Source organism: Plasmodium yoelii, assembly GCF_900002385.2.
Source record: "Plasmodium yoelii strain 17X genome assembly, chromosome: 4".
Taxonomy (NCBI): domain Eukaryota; phylum Apicomplexa; class Aconoidasida; order Haemosporida; family Plasmodiidae; genus Plasmodium; species Plasmodium yoelii.
This window is the reverse complement of record NC_036176.2, coordinates 863702-885438: the sequence shown is the minus strand read 5'-3', so window position 1 is coordinate 885438 and position 21737 is coordinate 863702. Positions and strand designations below refer to the sequence as shown.

Sequence of the window (21737 nt, the reverse complement as noted above, 5' to 3'; positions counted from 1 at the left end):
TATTTGTGAATTTTTTTTTCTTTTTTTACTTCAAAAAATATTGTTATTTTTATTTTACATACACTATTTAAATAAATGAAATTGAGAGTATTATATTATTTTATATATATGTGTGAGCTCTCAACCTCAATGTTTTAAGTATGCATAGCAATTTTTTACAAGTAATTAATAAATTTTACCCGAATTAAAAAATATTACAAAATACAAAAATTAGAACAAAATATAAGTAAATATATATACACATATAAGCAAATATATATATATGTATAATATCATTAATTAACATATATCGCATATTTTATTTACTGTTTTATATTTAATTTTTACTATATTTTAAAAACAATTGTTTATTTTATAATATACAAGTAAAAATGAGAGAAGTAATAAGTATACATGTAGGACAGGCTGGTATCCAAGTTGGAAACGCATGCTGGTAATTAAAGATATTATAATACTTTTGTATATCTCCCTTTTAATATGTTTCGTTTCCACATTGCTTTATATGCATATTTTTTTATTTTATGTTGTATAATATTTTTCACTGACATGAGACAACGATGTTATGATTAAATCTAAACCATGCACACATTCATTTTATTTTATAATCTGTAATGGCGTATACTCTACACACATCCCCATACATTTACTACTATCAATATACTTCATATTTATAGAGAACATTTCAGAATATATATATTACTACATTGTTGTATACTTGTAAACATTTTTTGGAATTTATTATTATTTTCATTGTTATTTTTGCTATTATATATGTATTTACAAAATTGTAATTAATTTTTCTTTAGGGAGCTATTTTGTTTAGAACATGGTATACAGCCCGATGGTCAAATGCCTCCTGACCAGGCTGGTAGAGCAAATGATGATGCTTTTAATACCTTTTTTTCAGAAACCGGTGCCGGCAAACATGTAAGGAAATGAGAATTATATATATTTCAATAATCAAAAAAAATACAAACTTCTTTATACAATAAATAATGAATTTTTTTTTTTATATATTATGATTATTATTTTGTTCATACTTTTTTTTTTATTACTATTTCGAAAAAATGTTTCAAATACGTGAGTTTAAGTTGTGTTTTTTTTAATTTTCGTGAACTATTTAATACCACATGCATATGAGTGCTCCGTTAAGTAATTTAAAAAATGCACTATACACATATATATATTTGATCAAATTTTAACAGGTCCCACGTTGTGTTTTTGTTGACTTAGAACCAACTGTTGTGGATGAAGTAAGAACAGGCACATATCGCCAGTTATTTCACCCTGAGCAGTTAATATCTGGAAAAGAAGACGCAGCAAACAATTTTGCAAGAGGTCATTATACAATTGGTAAAGAAGTCATAGATGTGTGTTTGGATCGAATTCGAAAATTAGCTGATAATTGCACAGGATTACAAGGATTTTTGATGTTTAGTGCTGTTGGAGGTGGTACTGGAAGTGGATTTGGATGTTTAATGTTAGAAAGATTGTCAGTTGATTATGGAAAAAAATCAAAGTTAAATTTTTGCTGCTGGCCATCACCACAAGTTTCAACTGCTGTAGTTGAACCATATAATTCAGTTTTATCAACCCATTCATTATTAGAACACACAGATGTAGCTATTATGTTAGATAATGAAGCTATTTATGATATATGTAAAAAAAATTTAGATATAGAAAGACCCACATATACAAATTTAAATAGATTGATTGCACAAGTTATATCATCTTTAACAGCTTCATTACGTTTTGATGGTGCATTAAATGTTGATGTTACTGAATTTCAAACCAATTTAGTACCATATCCACGTATTCATTTTATGTTGTCATCATATGCTCCTGTAGTTAGTGCTGAAAAAGCATATCATGAACAATTGTCTGTATCAGAAATTACAAACTCAGCATTTGAACCAGCAAATATGATGGCAAAATGTGATCCTAGACATGGAAAATATATGGCTTGCTGTTTAATGTATAGAGGAGATGTAGTACCAAAAGATGTGAATGCCGCTGTTGCCACTATAAAAACAAAAAGAACTATTCAATTTGTTGATTGGTGCCCAACTGGATTTAAATGTGGTATTAATTATCAACCTCCAACTGTTGTACCAGGTGGAGATTTAGCAAAAGTTATGAGAGCTGTTTGTATGATCTCTAACTCAACTGCTATTGCTGAAGTATTTTCAAGAATGGACCAAAAATTTGATTTAATGTATGCAAAGAGAGCTTTTGTTCACTGGTATGTTGGTGAGGGTATGGAAGAAGGTGAATTTAGTGAGGCTAGAGAAGATTTAGCGGCTTTAGAAAAGGATTATGAAGAAGTCGGTATTGAAACAAATGATGGTGAAGGAGAAGACGAAGGATATGAAGCAGATTATTAAATTAATTTCTTATCATTATAATGGTAAAAAAATTAAAAAAGTATATTAGATGTCTAAGGAAGCGCATATATGTATATGTGCATTTAATTTTGTAATCTCTGAATTACAAACTAGACAATAATTATTATACACACATACCTATCCAAAACATCATAAAACAAATATATATATGCATGAGCAAATAGTTATAATAACATAAGCTATAATATGTTAAATTCATAAAAACATAGGTATATACCATAATTATTATATATTTATACATTACATATTTTTATTTTTTTTTTTTTCTTCCTTTTTTTTTTTGTAATGCAACAATTTTCAATTAAAAAAAAATTAAATATATAAACAAATAAAAATTTTTAATCCATAAAAATATGTTTTCTCTATGTTTATTTACAATGCTACTATATTACAATGTTTATTTCTATATGTATACATGTGTGGACATATAATATTTATTTATTATTTTAAGCATATGTATATATTATGTATGTGTTGCTAATTCCACGACAATGTATTTCACAAATATTCATTTAAAACAATATATTTATTTCTGCTGAAATATTAAAAAAAAATAATTTTATTAGTTTAATAATTTTAGGAAATGTATAAACATATATAAGATATCAGAGAAAATGACAATTCATAAAATAAAAAAAAAGTATATAGCATATTTTATAATACTCATCGAATTATTTACCCATATGCTTTGTGAGAATATAATTTATAAAATTGAAAAAAGCATTGCATATATTTGTTTTGATATTGCGACAACAACATATATGTCTATACCATTTTTTAGACATTATTTTACTATTTTCTATTATTGTTACAATTTTATTTTCCCTCTCCTGCATCTACAATAATATTTAATAATACATAAAAATATATTTGTGTAGATACACATGGAAACATGGATATTCTTCTCTATAATAACATATATTTCGGTAAAAGTATTTAATTTTTTTTGTGTTTAAAATATTATATTCTGTTGTATATAAAATAACTTCTACATATTCTAAGATTTAAATAAATCTATAATAAAACATTATCTCATATTTATTTAGTTTGTCTTTGTTTTATCTCTATACTTATATTCACTTATCTTTTGCTTCTAAACTTTTTGCTCATTCTCATTTTGTTCTGGGACTTTTTTTTTTGATTGAATAATTTTAATTAATTATGTATTAACATTGTTATTAATATTGTTAATTTAATTATCTTTTTGATATAATTTTAAAAAGAACAAAGAAAAATATTTACACACAATATGAACATTTATTTTTTTTTAATAATATGTTTTTTTGTTTTCGCATATATATGTGAATGTAGCACCAATGATTATACGTTCAAAAAAATATTTTTAAAACATAAAGGATCCTATTGTTTATATCCTGAAAATGCTATAGATAATACAAAATTTGACATATCTTTAGATGAATGCGATAAAATAGCGCATGAAAATGAGGTAAATAAAATATTTTATAAGTTCCCCTAACATATTTATATATCCGTTTCTTTGCGTATTTGTGTTACTGTAAATATGTTAAAATAATTCAAATTAAAATTACACACTTTTACAAAATTCTTTAAGCAGCCAAAATTTTGTTTGCTTATTAACTTAAATAAACGAATTATAAACAATAGAAAAAATAAATATTTTTTCATGTTTTCTAAATTAATGACTTGTTAATTCATTTACAAATAATATTATTGTTATAATTCCTTTCCTTTCTATTTTTTATAATAAAAAAAAAAAAAATTTAAACAACTATTCCAAAATGTTCACATTATGTTTTTTTCCTTTTTTAGGGGAAAATATCTTGGTTCCTTTCCCCTAACGGAAAATTGAGAACCAAAAATGGATTATGTTTAAAAACTCACAAAAATTTTTTAGTAGTTTCAATATGTTCCTCTAATAATGATGAAAAATCAGAAATATGGAATATAGATCATGAAAAAAAACTAAAAAATGAAACCGATGATTGCGCACAGCTAGCTGGAAATAAAATATTCTCATTTAAATGTAATCCCTTGTCCACTAAGGAATTTGAAATAGTACCATTTTCCTTAGATGAATTAAATTTAATGAAAATAAGATATACACATAAAAAATTAATAAATGTGAATGAAAATACAGATATAAATAAATATGATACAATAATTAATGATTATGATCAAATAAAAAATAAAATAGACAACATATTAAATACAGAAAAAGAAATGAAAAATGAAAAGGAAAAAATAATCAATTTGATAAATGATATAAAATCATTAGTAAGTATAACATCTCCTTTAAATAATTATGGGAATGGTGCATTAATGTATATATACGATATTAATGATGTAGATAATACTAAAAGCTTACTACAGGTACCATTAGATAAATTACAGCTTGATCACACAATTTTAAATGAATTAGGAATTGAAAATAAAAACGTAAAAATTATAATACACACCTTTCTAAGTATACCAAAGAATAATTACTATACATTTGTGGCAAAAAATGTTACAGGAAATTTAATAGTTAAATTAAATGATAATAATATATTATACATTCAGAATCCGCAACATAACAAAACTATTACTAGCGAAGTTTTATATTTACCAGGAAGCATCTTACTACCATTATATATCGAGATAACATCTACTAGAGAAGAAACAATATATAACAATAGTTCTGAACAAGAAAATATATCATTTTCCTTATTTTGGAGTAGTAAAAACATTCCTGAGCAAATCATAAATTCGTTATATTTATACATGACAATATTTGAAAAAAATTGCTATAAGCCATATCAAAAAAAAATTTATTGTTCGACAACATTCGAAAGTATAGCGATTAAAAATCAACCATTTCATTTCTTATGCCCATTTGGATGTTTAGTAAATGATAAAAATGATAAAAATGATCAAAATTCTTTATATTCTACCAAAGGTGATATTGTAAATCCTGAACAGGCAGGCAAAAATGGAAGGTGTCTGAATCTAAAGGCAAAAATATGCGAATCCGCTGTACAATCAAATTTTTTATCTAATGAAACTGAAGGAATCGTAAAAGTTATAGTCAAAAGTATACAAAACGAATCAGGAAATTATGAAGACTGTGGTACATTATTACCAAATGATGCGTATGATAATTCATTTAAAGGAATAACAGATATAAAATTAGTTGATATGGATGATTTTTTTACAAATTTTAATTCTAATAAAGATATTTATTTAGGCTATAAAGGCATTGTAACAGATGATAAACATTCTCTATTAACAAAAAGAGATTTGTCTAAAAGGTATATTTCAGATATAGATATAAATTGTGATAATAATATAAAAAATGGTTATGAATTTAACTCGGGTTCATTTGTAGTAAAAAGAATAAAATCATCTGATCTCAAAAATGAACAAACTAGTATAGTAATAGATACATTTGCATTGTTTGATAAATATAGTACCAACAATACTGATGAACAAAATTCGAATATCCCTATAAATTTTTCTGGATGGACACGAAAAATTTGTAAAAATATTCAATTATATATTAAATATGGAAAGATAAATACTGTTATGGATTACCCTTCTTTATTATTATCATGTAATTATACGTTTGAAAATATTACTCTTGATAATAATCAAACCATAGTTGCACGATGTTTACCAAATTGTTTTAATCAAAAAAATGATATCTTTGGTTCTTATATTTATGCGCCACATTCCCCAATATGTAAATCTGCTATACATTCTGGTATTATTACAAATTTAGGAGGTTTAATCGAAATAACAAAACTTACAAATATTACTCAATCCTTTAGTACTACAACTGATATCACTAGAAATGGTGTTAAAGCTATTATAACGGATAATAAAAACAAGGACTCCTATTATTTAACAAAACCAAATGGATCCATATGCAATTATCCAACTACATATTATAATAGAAATCAATCCATATCATCACAAAAAAATAATGACCTAAATAAAACATCTCCTTTTTTTATCCAATTAAATTCCAATACATTCAAAATACCTCCAGTAGTTTTGGTTAATAAAAATCACGCTGCTTTACAAAATCAGTTATATAATATGCACAATTGGTATAACACCGAAAATTATAAAAAAGAAAATAAAATTATACCACCTGAAAATGGGAAAGAAATACCAATTCAGAACAAAATGAAAGAAAACAAAATTAATATAATAAACCCCAGTTCAGACACAAACAATAATTTGAAAAATGAAATCAAAACTTTTGAGCAAAATTACAATAGAGATCAATTTAAAGTTTTGCAAAAAAACAATCAAAATATATTTTCTAAGTTATTTAATAAAAAAAACAATATAAATAAATTCCATAAAATATTAAAGGATATAAGAATAGAGCAAAATAATTATGATTCTTTTCTTAAACAAGTGCAAGCAGACAATTTTACATTAATCAAAAAATTTGATATTATTACATCAAAAAAAAAATATATCATAGAAAGATTACAAAAGTCTTTAAAAAATATCAAAATCATGACAGTTAAAACATTTGAAGAAATATATGATTCTGAAAATGTTAATGATAATTACTATGTAATGGATAATAATGATGCTGAAAAAAATCACACCACTAATGAAGGGGTGAATAATGAAAATATGCCATCAAATTGGAGAATTGAAAAATACACAGATGGAAACTATTTCTCATCTATAACAAATGACAGTTTTGCAAAATCAAATCATCATATATATGCATCCTATGTACTTTATAAATATATTAAATTGTCTAAAGGGTTTATATCTTTAGATGTGAAAATACCATACGAAGGGAATTTTGGAATTATTTTTAAATATAAAGATTTTAATAATTATGCAAACTTTATTATTAATAAAAATGAAATGTATTTTATTGAATTAATAAATGGCGTTCAAAGTGAAAAAATAAATTATCAAAAAATTAATAACTCATTTAGACAATTAGGAAACTGGACGAAAATATTTATCGAATTTGGTAACAAAAATGTTAGAGTATACATAAATAAAACATTTGGAGCTGGATATAAATCGAAAAATAAATTATACGGATTATTAGGTTTTGGAGTAAATAATTCAAAAGAAAAAATATTTATAGATAAATTAGTTATAGGTTCTTTAGATCAAGCTAAGTATTATAAGGAAAATACTTATGACCAAGTACATAGTGTAAACATGGAACAGGGTTTGCAAAAAAAAAAGTTAAAAGGTAGAACAAGCATAGACGAAATAAATGGTACAAAAATCGGTGAAATTAATATGATTAGTCATAATTTTACTAGTGACCAAATAAATGCCGATGAACCTAGTAACAACGAACCCTTAGCAAATTCATGCAAACCATATCAGGAAGATTTTAATGCTCCACTTGAATATAATTGGATTATACCTTTGCAATCTTTTTGGAGGGTTCAGAAAAGTTTTAACTTAATTCCATTTTTTGGTTCAAAGCAAAATAAAAATAAATACACAAAAATTGCTAACTGCGATAATATGAAAAACAATGAATATAATCATAGAATAAATGACGAATGTAATAAAAAATTAAAAAACGAAGAAAATTATTTATATGGTGCCCAAAAAAATGCTGAGGATAATTTGGTTATACCATCTATTACACTTTTAAAAACAGATAGAATATGTACTAATATAGTGTCATATACATTTAGTTCATCTATTTCTTTAAAACCATTTTCAAAATCAGGAATAGTTTTTAGAGTTTTATCATCAGATAATTTCTTATCAGTTATATTAGATATTTCAGATAAAACAGGAAAATTGTATCTTTTAAAAATTTCAAAAGGAATTCCATATCAATTAAATACAACAACACATATACCAATCAATCAAGACACTTGGTATAATTTAGTATTATTATATAACGGATCAAATATAAATATTATGTTAAATGATGAAAATGTGTTTAAAACACAAATTAATGAATCTACAATAAATAATAATTTAGGGAATGTTGGATTAATCGTTTTAAGCGGAGAATCAATGTTTAAAAACATTTTATTTATTCCTCATAAAGCTTAAAAAAAAACGATAAAATGAGTACAAAATATAAAAGGGAAATAAAATTAAGAGAATATTGACTTATAAAATGTCAAATTTCCTAAATTCATAACTTTTTAACAAATTAACTGAATTATATATTATGCTATATCGATATATTCAGTTTAATAAATTTTTATGACAAAAAAAGTATATTTCAAAGGAATAGAATAAACGTTGTCTATACAATTATAACTACTTGCTCACAAGTACAATTGTTTTTCTTAAAATATGTTTTAAAATTATTTTGTCACTTTTTATGTATCAATCAAATTAATTCATCATTGATTAATGTTTACATAAAAATATAATATGTAAAATTTATTTTTTATTTTGTTTTGCATTGTTTTGTTTTTTTTATAATTCCCCTTAATTGGAGAATGACTATCCCTATATATAAATATGCTATATTTAATAATATTTTAGAATAAGTAGTCCTCATTATAAACCATTTAATTTTTTTTTAATTTAAAGGCCTCACTATTTTTGAATTTTTTTGTTTTATAACACTTTAAAGGGTTTAATAGGGTTGAAAAACTTTATGCTTACCAATTCAAGCAATTATATAAATAAATAAATATATATATATATATATATTTACAATATATATGATTTTAAAGCATGTAAAATTAATAGTATTCCCTTTTGGAAAATATATAATATTTTTTTCCAAAAAAACATATATAAAAATACCCCTTATAGTACCGGCATTCTTATTTTTTAACAGAATATTTACATACATAATGGGCTTTCCTATAATTATTTTTTTATATATAATAATATAAATATATATAATAGCACATGACCGTCATCCCCTAAATATATTATACGTAAATTTTATGATATAAAAAAATAATTGCCTTAAAATCATGTTTTTATCATATATTCATAATATACTTATAAATAAAATCGGGAATTGAATACATGTTGAGAAATATTATTTATATAGGTTTCAATATATTTTCGGATTTACCCCTATTATAAAAATATATATAACATATATGTTCCTCTTCCAAATTAATATACAAAAGAGGAATGCATATAATTTTATACCCCAAATGAAATAAATAAATGATATATAAGTAACGCATGAAACGTATATAATATATTTTTTAAATAATATTATATATGCTATAGTTAGTGCTATACAATGACGATTTTTTTTTTTTAATTCATATAATTTAGGAACTTAATTTTTTACATAAACCTATGTTAAATATAAACATATTTTTAGCAACTTGTAGAAGAAAATAAAAATAAAAACTTTAGGAAAAAAATAAAGAAGTATAAAGTAAAAACACAAAAATAATAAAAAAAAAATAAAAAAAATATAGAGATATTAACATATAAGGGAAAACATAAAAATAATTAAAATTTTTTATTATTTAAAATAAAAACCAAAATAATTTTTTTCAAATATTAAATATATTATAATAATCATAGAATAAAATGGCAGTAAAAAAAGTTGGAAAAATCATTAAAAAGAGAACTAAGAAGTTCACTCGATTTCAGTCCAATAGGTTTATGCGTGTTAAGGTAAGCTTCCAAATTTTTAATAAATAAGTACAAATATACATACATATACATACTGACAATGTAACTATATATGTTCATAATACTGTCAAAATAAAGAATACTATTTGATTTTCTTAATTTTTGACAAAATATATAAAATTAAATTTTTAAAAGTACAATAATTCATGATTTTATTATGCTATACAACTACATAACAATGTTGACTTCATTTTTAAAATATACTAATAATTATATGGATTTATATATATGTATGTGTGCATATATGAATTCATATGCATATTACTATATGTACATTTATTTCATTTTTTTTATTTGTAATATACGAACAGCCTGCATGGAGAAAACCAAGAGGTATTGATTGCCGTGTAAGAAGAAGATATAAAGGAACCAACTTAATGCCAAGTATTGGATATGGAAGTAATAAGAAAACACGACATTTATTACCAAATAATAAATATAAATACATTGTAAAAAATGTTAAAGAAATGGAACCTCTAATTATGAATAACAACAAATACTGTGTTGAAATTGCTCATAATGTTTCAAGTAAAAAGAGAAAAGAAATAATTGAAAGAGCAAAACAAATGAATGTTTCCGTTATTAACGCCAAAGCCAGATTACAAAAAACAGAAGAATAATTATTTTTATTCATCCCTCGATATGTATGTGTACGTGGTGAGTATATATATATTTTATATGTATACCGTTCATTCGTATATTTATTTTATTACTACTATTTTTTTAAATTTTACTATAAAACAACGACCAAACAGATGAATTTTAAAGTATAGATCAAAATACAATTAATAAAATAAACATTTACTATTTATTATATATATATTAAATAGTAATTAATATAAAATGCACAAAATAACCCCTTAAAAAAAATATATACATGCATATATATTTAATGCTCTTGGTGGCTTAATAAAAATTATGCTACTAAAAAACATTATTTCATAACTTTATATAGTTATGTGATGTACTATTCAAGCATTTAAAATATATATAGTTTTAAATGGTTATAAATTTAAAATTAATGATAGTTTGCCCTTAACCTTAAAAAATTAACATAAAAAATATGTTACTTCAATAAAACATGTTTAAATATAGTCTTTAAGCATTATCAAATTATATAAAATAGTAAAAATACATAAATTTCAAACAAAAATGTAAATATGTATCATTATATGCAATTAAAACAATAAACAAAATGTACACGTATATATATGTCCTTATAAACAGGTGCATATGTATAGATAGGAATATAATGTACATATTTTTATTCCCGTCATAAGAACATATATACATTTGTGTTATACAAATTACAACTTCAAAAAAATTAACGATTAATTATCCAGTATAATTTCGTCCCTAATATAGCAAATGTGTTTATACAAGTTTGATAAGCCCCTTTCCTATTTTTGTACTATAACCATTACTACTGTTACTCATATTTTCTTTCCATTCTTCTCATTCGTTACCACTAAATATCACACTCTCTTTTTTCTATTTTATCATCCTTCATGTCGCTACTTTTTCCACTTTTACTACTTTTGCTACTGTTGTCACTTTCGCTGCCGTCGTCACTCTCTTCATCTTCTATCTCATCAGAGAAAATAATTTCGTCATCACTTAAAGATCGTTCCATTTCAATTTTTTTTCTTCGCTCTTCTTCTATTTGCATTTGTTCGGATGCTTCATCTCTTAGTTTATCTAAATCTATATTAGTCATATCAATTTTCGAAGCATTTTTTATTATGTTTATAAAAAAATCACCTACTTTATCATTTTCAGACTGCTTATAGTCATTTGGAAAGATAGTCGCATCCAATCGTAATAGTGCAAGTAATCTCGAAACATCTTTTGTTTTCATGATTTCTTTTTCTAATGATCTACACAATGATATACTATATTTGAATAAAAATATTTCACCCTCTTTTAATAATTGTTCAAAAAATAACATAAGCGATTCAAATGTTAAAACATGTACATTTAGACCAATAAACCATTTCGAAACAAAAGCTTCAGGCGTTATTAAATTTTGTATATGTTCATATAAATTTGAATGAAATTTATTTAGTATGCTTAAAAAAACTCTTGAATCCCGTACATATGCTTTAGGCATAGCTTTAAAATAACCTTGTAAATAATGCTTATGTAAACCTATTACTATTTTTGTGACTTCTTTTGGTTTTAAAAAAAGTAATAAAAATGACGAAACAAATGACATACCTTGATGATAATCATTTACTATTGGATATATAGATTTTAACACTTCAATTAATAATGTTCTATTTTCTTCATTTGTAAATGTTCTTTCCGCATCCAATCTTATTATTCTTAATATCTCTTTATCATTACATTCATTTGTTGTCTCAACATTTATCTCATCCTTTATATAGTTTAACATTATATTATAAAATTGGCCAGCACGCTTACATGCATCCTCATAATTATCCTTACTAATAAAATTTGAGTTCCTTTTTAAAATAGGGGCATCATTTTCATTATCCCAAAACTTTTTACTAATAATCATTTTACTTAAGTCTTAACAAATATACATACAAATAGAAGATATGAAAAAATATATTATATAACCAAACGTACATATATATATTTCCTTACAAATTTTTAAATTGTTTTAAAATTATAATAAATGGTCATAATCTTAAAATTTGGAAAAATTTACAAATATTTATTTTATTGTATGTATTACCCTTATATAATTTTGCTTTAATTATTATTATTTTACACTATGGGAGCTTGACAAAATTAAATGTGAAAAAAAAAGTATACATAAGTTTCTAATGTGTATTATACCCACTTAAACTAGTCATAGCTTTTTATTTTTTCACAATTTTATCTTAAATATTTTTTTTCAATTTTATATATCCGTAAAAGCCCTGTAACTTAAATATTTTTTAGTTCCATTAAAAAATAAAGAAAATGAGCTATTATAATCATCTATGTAAAAAGTAAAAATATATTATAATGCGCACAATTATTGTTAATACATTTCATGGAATTTATTATATATATTACTATTTTTCACATTTATTTATTATCTTTGTGCCGGAAAATTAATTTTTTTTTTTTTTTTTAATTATTGGATCATGAGAACAAAAAAAATATTTTACAAGCTTCAATGAGTCTTAAAGTATGGTTAAATAATTCAAAACTCTCTCTTTGTAACAACAATATAAATACATATATTTTTAAATATATTTTTAAATTATTTTCAATATTTTTTACTTTTTAATTTTACTGAAAAAAATTTACATTTTTATGTATTATAAATATGATGAAAACATAATTTCCCCGAATATGCTTTCACTATTAAAAAGAAATTTATAAATATATATTTTTTTTAATCTCCCCATTAATTTCTTGAGATAACCAAAATAATTGTTATTTTACCTTAATTAAAGATTGATTATTATATATATAGACACATGTTAGATAATGCTCATAAGTTTGGGATACACATTTTTATGTATCAAAAATATAATATGTTTTATAAAAGATAGCTTAAAATATATTTCACTAAAACAAAATAAATATAGTCGATTATTTCTAAATAATTTAACAAAAAAAAGTAAAGCATAAAAGTAAGATATAAATGCGAATTTCGCACTTTTTAAATATATAAAGTATATCATATATACGTATAATTTATAAATGAAACAAATTTCGCAGGATATCGACAACAGGATCAATTATACTGAAAAAAAAAAAAAAAAAAATATGCATGTGTCATATTAATTCAAATGATATTTTATACTCTTTCTAGCATCACCATATAATTAAGTTTCAATTTTTTGACTTACTTTTTCTCATGAGATTTTATTAAAAAAATTAATTTATTGTCTTCGATTTTTATTTTTATTAAAACTTTATGGTTGTTATACATACATGAAACCAAAGCTTCAGTTTTGCTAACATCAACTACATTAGAATCCAAATTTGTCTGTAAAATTAAATATAATATATATTAATAACTTACGAACATAAACATGCTAAAATAATTCATTTAAATTTTTGAAAAATTAATGCATATTTTATGAAAAAGGAGTTAAGCTATACCTCAAACTTCTTAATTGTTTGGAAAATGCTCAACTTGGACTTATTCAAAAACACAGCTTTTTTCTGATTCTCAATATCATTCCACATGCCCTTATCCTGGAAATGGTAATAAAAACAGATATTCACATAAAAAACATTTTATAAAAAAAGTGAAAAATGTACACAAATATAAAATTATACATATATATGTATTATTTTTTGTGTGTCTTATTTCCGAAACTTCATAGTGCTATGTTTCGTGTCTCGTTTCTATTATTCTCACCTTCTCCTTGTTTTCATTATTTTCTAATGTGATATCCCTACTTTCTGGCATTTCATTCAAATCGATCATGTCATATGAATATATTTTTTTGGAGGGGTCCCCTAATTTATTGGAATTATTTAAATTCCTTCTGGTAATAATGGAAGCTGAAGGATCGTGTTCCTCATGTTTATTTGTCATTCTATTATCATACTGATTTGTGGGGTTTACAGTATTTTTACTTTCTTCAAAAGAATTATTTTTTACACTAATTTTATTACTACTATCTTTATTATGTTTTAAATCGTTCTTATTACTATTTGATATAGATAAGCTTTTTTTATTTGTAAAATTTTGAGAATAAATATTTTTTGAATCAAAAACAGATGTATTATTTGATACTAAACCATTAAATAAAGCTGCTGCCATTTTTTCTTTTTCGGATAATTCATTTGTTCTATCTTCCATTCCCTTATTTCGAAATGTGGATTGTTCATCTTTATTAGTTCCTTTCTTATTAAAACTTAAATTGCCATACTTATTATTTTTTATCCCTTCAATACTATTACCATACAAATTTTCATAATTTGTATCAGTATAATCCTGCATAAAATCCATTCTTTTCTCATGTTCATTATTTTCACTTGTATAACTATCATCATCACTATCTTCTTCATCTTCGTCTTCTTCATCCTCATCTTCTTCATCCTCGTCTTCATCATCTTCACTATGTTCATTATAAATTTCCTTTTCTTCATTAACCTCTTTATTTGTTTTTCCTTCATAGTATGAATTTTTAAAATAACTTTCTCCCCTTTTATAACTCTGATTCACATTATCCAAATTATTATATTGTTTTTTATTCGTTTTTTCTATACTTAATTTATTTCTATCTTCTCCTAAATAGTTAATGATACCATTATTAGTCCCTGGGTATATGTTAACGTTTTTTTTCCCCTTCTTTTTTTTTTTCTTTTTTTTTTTGGCATTATTATTTTTATTTTCATTAATTTCAATGTCCTCCATTTTGGAGGTTTCTTTTTTCCATTTTTTGGGTCCAACAACATTAAGTTTGAACATTTTTTTCCCTTTTTCCCTTTGACTAGAGCAATCTTCATTTATTTGACTATTGGAAAAAGAACTCAATTCTCTATTTTTTTGGTATAATAAATTAGGGCTCGATGCATTATATATATCTGAGTTTATATTATTATTTATTGGTAATTCATAGGGTGTAAAATTTAATGCCAAAGATGGACTTTTTGATGTTTCAAAGTTATTTTCACATTGTCTTAAATCTTTTGCTACATATGATTTTCCACCACTTTCTAAATGTTTGTCTATAAATGGATTTAAAAATGATAAATTTTCATCTATAACTATATTTTGAGTTTTGTTATTTTTTGAAAATACATTTTTAATTAATTCACTATTCTTTAATATTAAATCATATTCATAACATTTTTGCTGTATATCTGTTATTTGGCTGCTTTTGTACTTTTCTATTATTTTATTCGTTACAACATGGTCTGTTATATTATTATAGCAGCATAATTTAAATATAGCTGTTATTATACATGATTTTACTCTATCAGGATTTGTTAAATTTTTCTCCATACATTCACATAATAAATCAAGAATATCTTCAGCTGTATAATTTTCTAAATCACATAAATAACTGTATTCTCCTAATACAAAACATATTATCTGTATTAAAACAAATGGTATATTTTCATTTTCTTCGAGCATTTTTATATATGTATTTACTGCATATTTTCTTAAATTCAATGTATCATCATTTGATTTTTTTTTCTCATTTTTATTGTTTTTTGATGAGTTGGTATTATTAGGAAGGTCTGTTTCATTATCTTCTTCATTCTTTAATTTTTCGCCAACATTGTTTTTATTATTTTCACCACTTTCACCATTTAAATCATTTCCTGCATCTTCACTACCTTTTAATAAATCTTCACCATTTAAATATTTCTCTTCTTTATTAATATTGTTAGATTGACTATTCTCATCAATTGGGGGAAAATCATCACTAATATCCGAATCGACATCTATAGGACAATCCTTCAACAACTTAATAAGAGAATAAGAATATGCTTCATCTATTAATTCCCCAACTGATAAAAAAAGTGTATTTATTTTATTTAAAAACCAAATATCATTAGGAGGATATCTCTCGATTAGCTGTATAATTTTACATGCTAAATCATGTTTAAAATGCATATCTTGAGAATTTTCAACATGAAATATTAACTTATCTACAATAACTTGAACATTTAATGGATTTGTCATTTCATATAATAAATCTAAAGTCTTCATTTTTAACGTTTCATCCTTATCTTCTAAACAATCAACAACCGCTAATTGATGTTTAGTTGCATAAATTGGATTTATCTTAACAATAAGAGCTAATCCTGTGACTCCGACATATTTTAAATTATGATTTTCGGAAGATATAAATCGAGAAATTGATAAAGATGCTAATTCTAGCAAACGGTGAGAGGGGTATATTGTTGTTATTGTTTTTACACATTCATATATAATAGCATAACCAACATTTATACCATAATCGGCTCTTTGCATTGTTTTTTGTAATACTTCATACATTTGTTCAGATATTTTCTTATTTGAAAATCCTAATATTCGAAATATAGATAATATTTTTATTTGAATCCAAGGTGCTGGAATTCTATGATAATCATAATCTTTAGGTAATTTGTTTTCACATATTTGTTTAAGTATTGAAACTAAATAAGGCACTAATTCCATGCAATATATCATATCATTGTTTGCTATAGCAAATATTAAATTTAATGATGCTCCCATTACTGATGGGTCAACATCACATAATAATTTTTTTAAATATACATCAATTTCTTTTATTAATGTAGGATCAATTAAATATATCTTGTGTAATAACATACATACTTTTTTTCTTATTAACTCATTCTTATGATTTAATAAATTCTTTATTATTGGAAATATAGCTGGAATCATTTCACTATTTAATAATTTACACACACAGTTTAATGCTGCCCATACTTCTAAATGATTATCACTTTTTAAATCCTTCTGAATTGTATTTATTAACAATAACATCAACTCATGATCTTTATTTAAAAATAAATTACAAGATAAATATCCTGTTCTCTTACATAGTATATTTTTTTCATGTGCTAACTTAACAGCATGTATATAAGCAAATGATGCATCATGCCCCAGCATTTCTATATAAATTGCACGAATCAAATATTCCTTTATTTGTTTCTAAAAATGAAAAAAAACATTGAAATTGTGATTTAAATGTGTGACCATATTCCATGCATAAGCACTGACACATATAAATATATGTATATCATATGATATATGAACTTACCACTGTCGCATTGGGATTGGCAAATCTCGATTTCAGTAAAACGATCTCATTGCATATAATCCTATCTTCCTCCTTCAAAAATTATGCAAAATAATCGAGTGAAATAAGTAATGCATAAATACATACACATATCTGCAATATTAATGAACTATATATATTTACCTGCTTAGAACGGGAATCCCCTATTGATTTTGCCAAATCAAAAAATTCCTTTGATAAAGATGATCCTCCCAATGAAATCATCTTATACTCATTTATTCACTTTTTTTTTATTCTTCTACTTTTTCCTTTTTTATTATGTATATATTTGTTTTTAATTACTATGGCTTATTGAATTAAAAATAATTACACTTATATTTTAGCGTCAATTTTATAGTAAATTAAAACTAATAATAATATTAAAATAGTAATTTAATAATTGCGACAGTTGTAATGATCACAACAAATCGCAGCAATCCATAATAATTCAAAAATAGCAGTTTTCTTCTTTTAAAATTATCAATTAATCAATAATCATAATGAATAAGCTCAATATCATGTATAACTGTTACATTTTTATAATTAAAAATTTTCCATGTGATAAAGCAACATAACTTAGTGACATCTCCTAATATATTTTATATATTATTGAAATAAATTCAAATATTTATATACCATTACTTATGTAGGTATATTATAAGGGTAACTATATAAGCATAATACAGATAAATAAGTTATAAAATAAATATGTAAATTATTAAATAAATAAATATATATATTAATAATATTTTATTGTATGCATATATACATTTATATAATAATAATAGCACATTAAAAAATCCCTTACTGTTCAAGAATATATTTTTAGAGAGAATTTTACATTTATTGCACATTAAGTATTTTATATGCAACATTGTACTATATTATTTTTATTTTAAATAATATTTTTTTTGTAGTAATATAAATTTATAATTACATAATTTAACTATAACACCCCTCCCCATTTTATATGCTAAATTATATCTTTAGTATAAAAAAAAGTATATATAAATTACCCTTAAACATTTTCTGCATAAAAGCAAAAATTACTGTATGTTATTTCCTATTTAAGCATATACGAAAAAAAAATCCCTTTCTATTTAACTCCATTTACCATGTTTAATTATAACAAACAGGAAAACTTATTATCATTATTATTGTCTTTAATCTTTTACACATTTTTAATAGTAAATTATGTATATAAAGATATCCAAAAATAGTAACAAATGAATTATTCACAAACGAAAATTGTTTTTTTTTGTATACTGTTGTTATATATTAAATTAGTTAAAAATTGTGAGAAAGAAAAGTGCAAGTAAAAAAAAAAAATAAGTAATGACTTATATTCCTTTTATATTTTTCATAATTATCGAAAATAGGTATACACTGTTAAATAAAAAAAAGGATTATCCATACGTCTCATCCTTAACTGAGCAATATTATTTTGATTATAATTTCTAATAATTTTATATTTTTAAAAGAGAAAAAAATATAGGTAGTGTTTTACATTCATTAAGCAAATGTGTACATATTTCCATCCTTCGCCACTTTCAAAAGTTTACTATTTTAATAATTATGATTTAAAACACCTTGTTTAAAAAATATTTTATCGATCTATTAGGAATCATAGACAATTTTTTTCTAATAATATTTGTATGAGAAATACTCGATAGGTATTATATTTTTTAATTTTAAAATAAAATAAAATAAATAACTATCAATATAAATTTTATCTCCCTATTTCTATATAGTTTTTATGACTTATTCATGTTACATTTATATATTTTCTTAAATGAAATTCCAAGTAGGGAAACAATGATAGAATATAACGTAACATTATACCCATTTTAGGAACAAAATAAAAATAATATAAAATTGATGATAGAATGTGTAAACAATTTTAATGGTACAACTTTTATATTATTTAAGTTTATGTGAAATATGAATAATGTTTATACTTTATCCTCATTATATATATATCATTATTTTTTTTTTTTATTTCATTATAAGACACATTTCCCCATAATACTTATATAATAAATCCTAACACCTCATTGAAAAATTAACAAAACGATTATCATAAAATAGTGCTTGAAAATATTCTCACAATAAATTTTATATTTTAATAAATATTCTTCATAAATTCCAATTTAAATTGGGAATAAGTAAATAGGATGTTATATACGTGTGTATATTTTTCGCTACATTTTCATTTGCAAATCTTTTGTACGTACACAACTTTAGCTAGCTTGGCTATTATCAATTTTGAATAGGCTTAATTTGGAAAAATAAATAAAGACATATAATTCAAACAAATTGTAATATAAATAATTCCATTCTTATTAGATTTTGTTTCACAAATTTGTTAAATAAAAAATATATATATTTGTAAAAATTCATAAAAATGGTATTTTTACCTTACCTAATAATATAATTATATTTATATATATACTGTTTGTTGTAGACTTATACTTATTCCTTTTGTTGTCTGTCTTTCTAGCTTTGTTTGATTTAACATTAGTATTTTTTTTACAAACTTATTTTTATTTGATTTAATTACTTTTTTTTTTTTTTTTTTATCTCTTACCCTTTCGTATTTTTTTACTTTTAAAATAAAATATTCTAAAGATGAAATTAATTCACTTTATTTTGCCAATTTGCTTTCTTCACGCTTGTGTAGTCATAAGTTCACCTTTATTTTTTAATAAAAATTTAGATAAATGGACTAAGGAACTTATTCAAGTTTCAAAAAATGAATTTAAAAACTTAAAAGAAATGAAAGAACTTATTAGTAGAAAATATTGTGGTGAATCCCTTAAACATTTAGCAGGATTAGTTATAGATAAATCGGACAAAGACGCAAAACTAATCATCGAAGGCTCGATAGAATCAAATAGGTTAATTTTTAAATTAGGAAATATTAAAGAAAAAGAAATAAATATCAAGGACATTATTTTACCAATTGAAACATTATCACATAAGTGTATAAATATTAGACAAACCAATCAAAATAAAGATTCTACAGTTTTATGCTTAGCTAATAAAGTCCTTAGAAACTTTTGGACAAATTCAATAACAGATGCCGTTTTATGTAAAATGACAAAAACTAAAGGAAAATTACCTGAGTATAATGATTCTATACAATTGGAAGAAACAAACACCTCAGAAGATAACGATCTAAGGGATAGTGATGAAGAACAAGAAGATAATCAAAAAACACAAGAAAATGGAGAAATAAGTGGAGAAATCAAAAAAAAAAATCAAATAAAAAAAAAATTACTTAACGAAGAATTTGAAGATGATGAAGAAAATCAACAAAAGGGGTTACAATTGAGAATATCCAAAAGTAAATTGGGATATCCTAAAGTAAAAATTAATGGTGAAAATATCGATGAGATTAAGGAGAGGTAATTAAAAGAAATCCATGTGTTTTATTTTCATTTTTATTTTTTATATAATCTTAATTCACTTTAAAATGATTAATAATATGCTATTTTTATCTTTAGGTCTGAAAAAGAAATAAATAAAATTGAAAACTCACAAAAAGATCAACCTTCCGATAATGAAGAAAACGATAACGATATGTAGATATAGACATCACTGAATAGTCAATTTGGTGGTACAAAAACGACATTTTTTTATAAGGTATACCTTTTTTAGGATATTACCTATTATTAATTTTATTATATGTGAAAATACACAAGTTTTATATATTTTTTCCTTTTTAAAAGGTATAATTATTTTTATAAAGAAAAGTATTACAAATTTTTAATATATACATATAGAAATATGAAAATACACACTGGTTATACACGTTAAAATATACTTCCATACGTGCAAATAATATCATTACAATTCATTTTTATTTACAAAATTTTATATACTAATTTTTTTAGTATATTTTTTTTTTTGTTGTTTTGTTGATATTTTATAAAATGAAATCATTTATAAAACCTGAAAATGTATTTATATAATTGAAAAACATCACAATTCTCATAACCAATAAAAAATTGTC

The 21737-nt window shown here is 23.1% G+C and overlaps 6 protein-coding genes across 6 annotated transcripts; 4 read left to right on the top strand and 2 right to left on the bottom strand.

Annotated features, from left to right (window-relative positions):
- Nucleotides 1-371: 371 nt before the first annotated feature.
- Nucleotides 372-2384, top strand: PY17X_0420500 (tubulin subunit alpha; the record flags this gene model as incomplete). Its single annotated transcript, XM_723786.1, has 3 exons — nucleotides 372-433; nucleotides 807-927; nucleotides 1206-2384. The coding sequence occupies 3 exons, from the start codon at nucleotides 372-374 to the stop codon at nucleotides 2382-2384; spliced, it is 1362 nt and encodes a 453-aa protein (XP_728879.1).
- A 1270-nt stretch (nucleotides 2385-3654) lies between these two features.
- On the top strand, nucleotides 3655-8435 carry PY17X_0420400 (LCCL domain-containing protein; the record flags this gene model as incomplete). The annotated part of the gene is made up of 2 exons (XM_723785.2): nucleotides 3655-3852; nucleotides 4197-8435. The coding sequence occupies 2 exons, from the start codon at nucleotides 3655-3657 to the stop codon at nucleotides 8433-8435; spliced, it is 4437 nt and encodes a 1478-aa protein (XP_728878.2).
- Nucleotides 8436-9902: 1467 nt separating this feature from the next.
- Nucleotides 9903-10627, top strand: PY17X_0420300 (ribosomal protein L32; the record flags this gene model as incomplete). Its single annotated transcript, XM_723783.1, has 2 exons — nucleotides 9903-9989; nucleotides 10319-10627. 2 exons carry the CDS (start codon nucleotides 9903-9905, stop codon nucleotides 10625-10627), a joined length of 396 nt encoding a protein of 131 aa, XP_728876.1.
- Nucleotides 10628-11475: 848 nt separating this feature from the next.
- Nucleotides 11476-12528, bottom strand: PY17X_0420200 (uncharacterized protein; the record flags this gene model as incomplete). Its single annotated transcript, XM_723782.1, has 1 exon — nucleotides 11476-12528. One exon carries the CDS (start codon nucleotides 12526-12528, stop codon nucleotides 11476-11478), a length of 1053 nt encoding a protein of 350 aa, XP_728875.1.
- A 1136-nt stretch (nucleotides 12529-13664) lies between these two features.
- On the bottom strand, nucleotides 13665-17947 carry PY17X_0420100 (epsilon-adaptin; the record flags this gene model as incomplete). Its single annotated transcript, XM_723781.1, has 6 exons — nucleotides 13665-13713; nucleotides 13820-13959; nucleotides 14076-14171; nucleotides 14338-17595; nucleotides 17705-17776; nucleotides 17867-17947. 6 exons carry the CDS (start codon nucleotides 17945-17947, stop codon nucleotides 13665-13667), a joined length of 3696 nt encoding a protein of 1231 aa, XP_728874.1.
- Nucleotides 17948-20350: 2403 nt separating this feature from the next.
- On the top strand, nucleotides 20351-21310 carry PY17X_0420000 (PH domain-containing protein, putative; the record flags this gene model as incomplete). The annotated part of the gene is made up of 2 exons (XM_723780.1): nucleotides 20351-21129; nucleotides 21229-21310. 2 exons carry the CDS (start codon nucleotides 20351-20353, stop codon nucleotides 21308-21310), a joined length of 861 nt encoding a protein of 286 aa, XP_728873.1.
- Nucleotides 21311-21737: the final 427 nt, after the last annotated feature.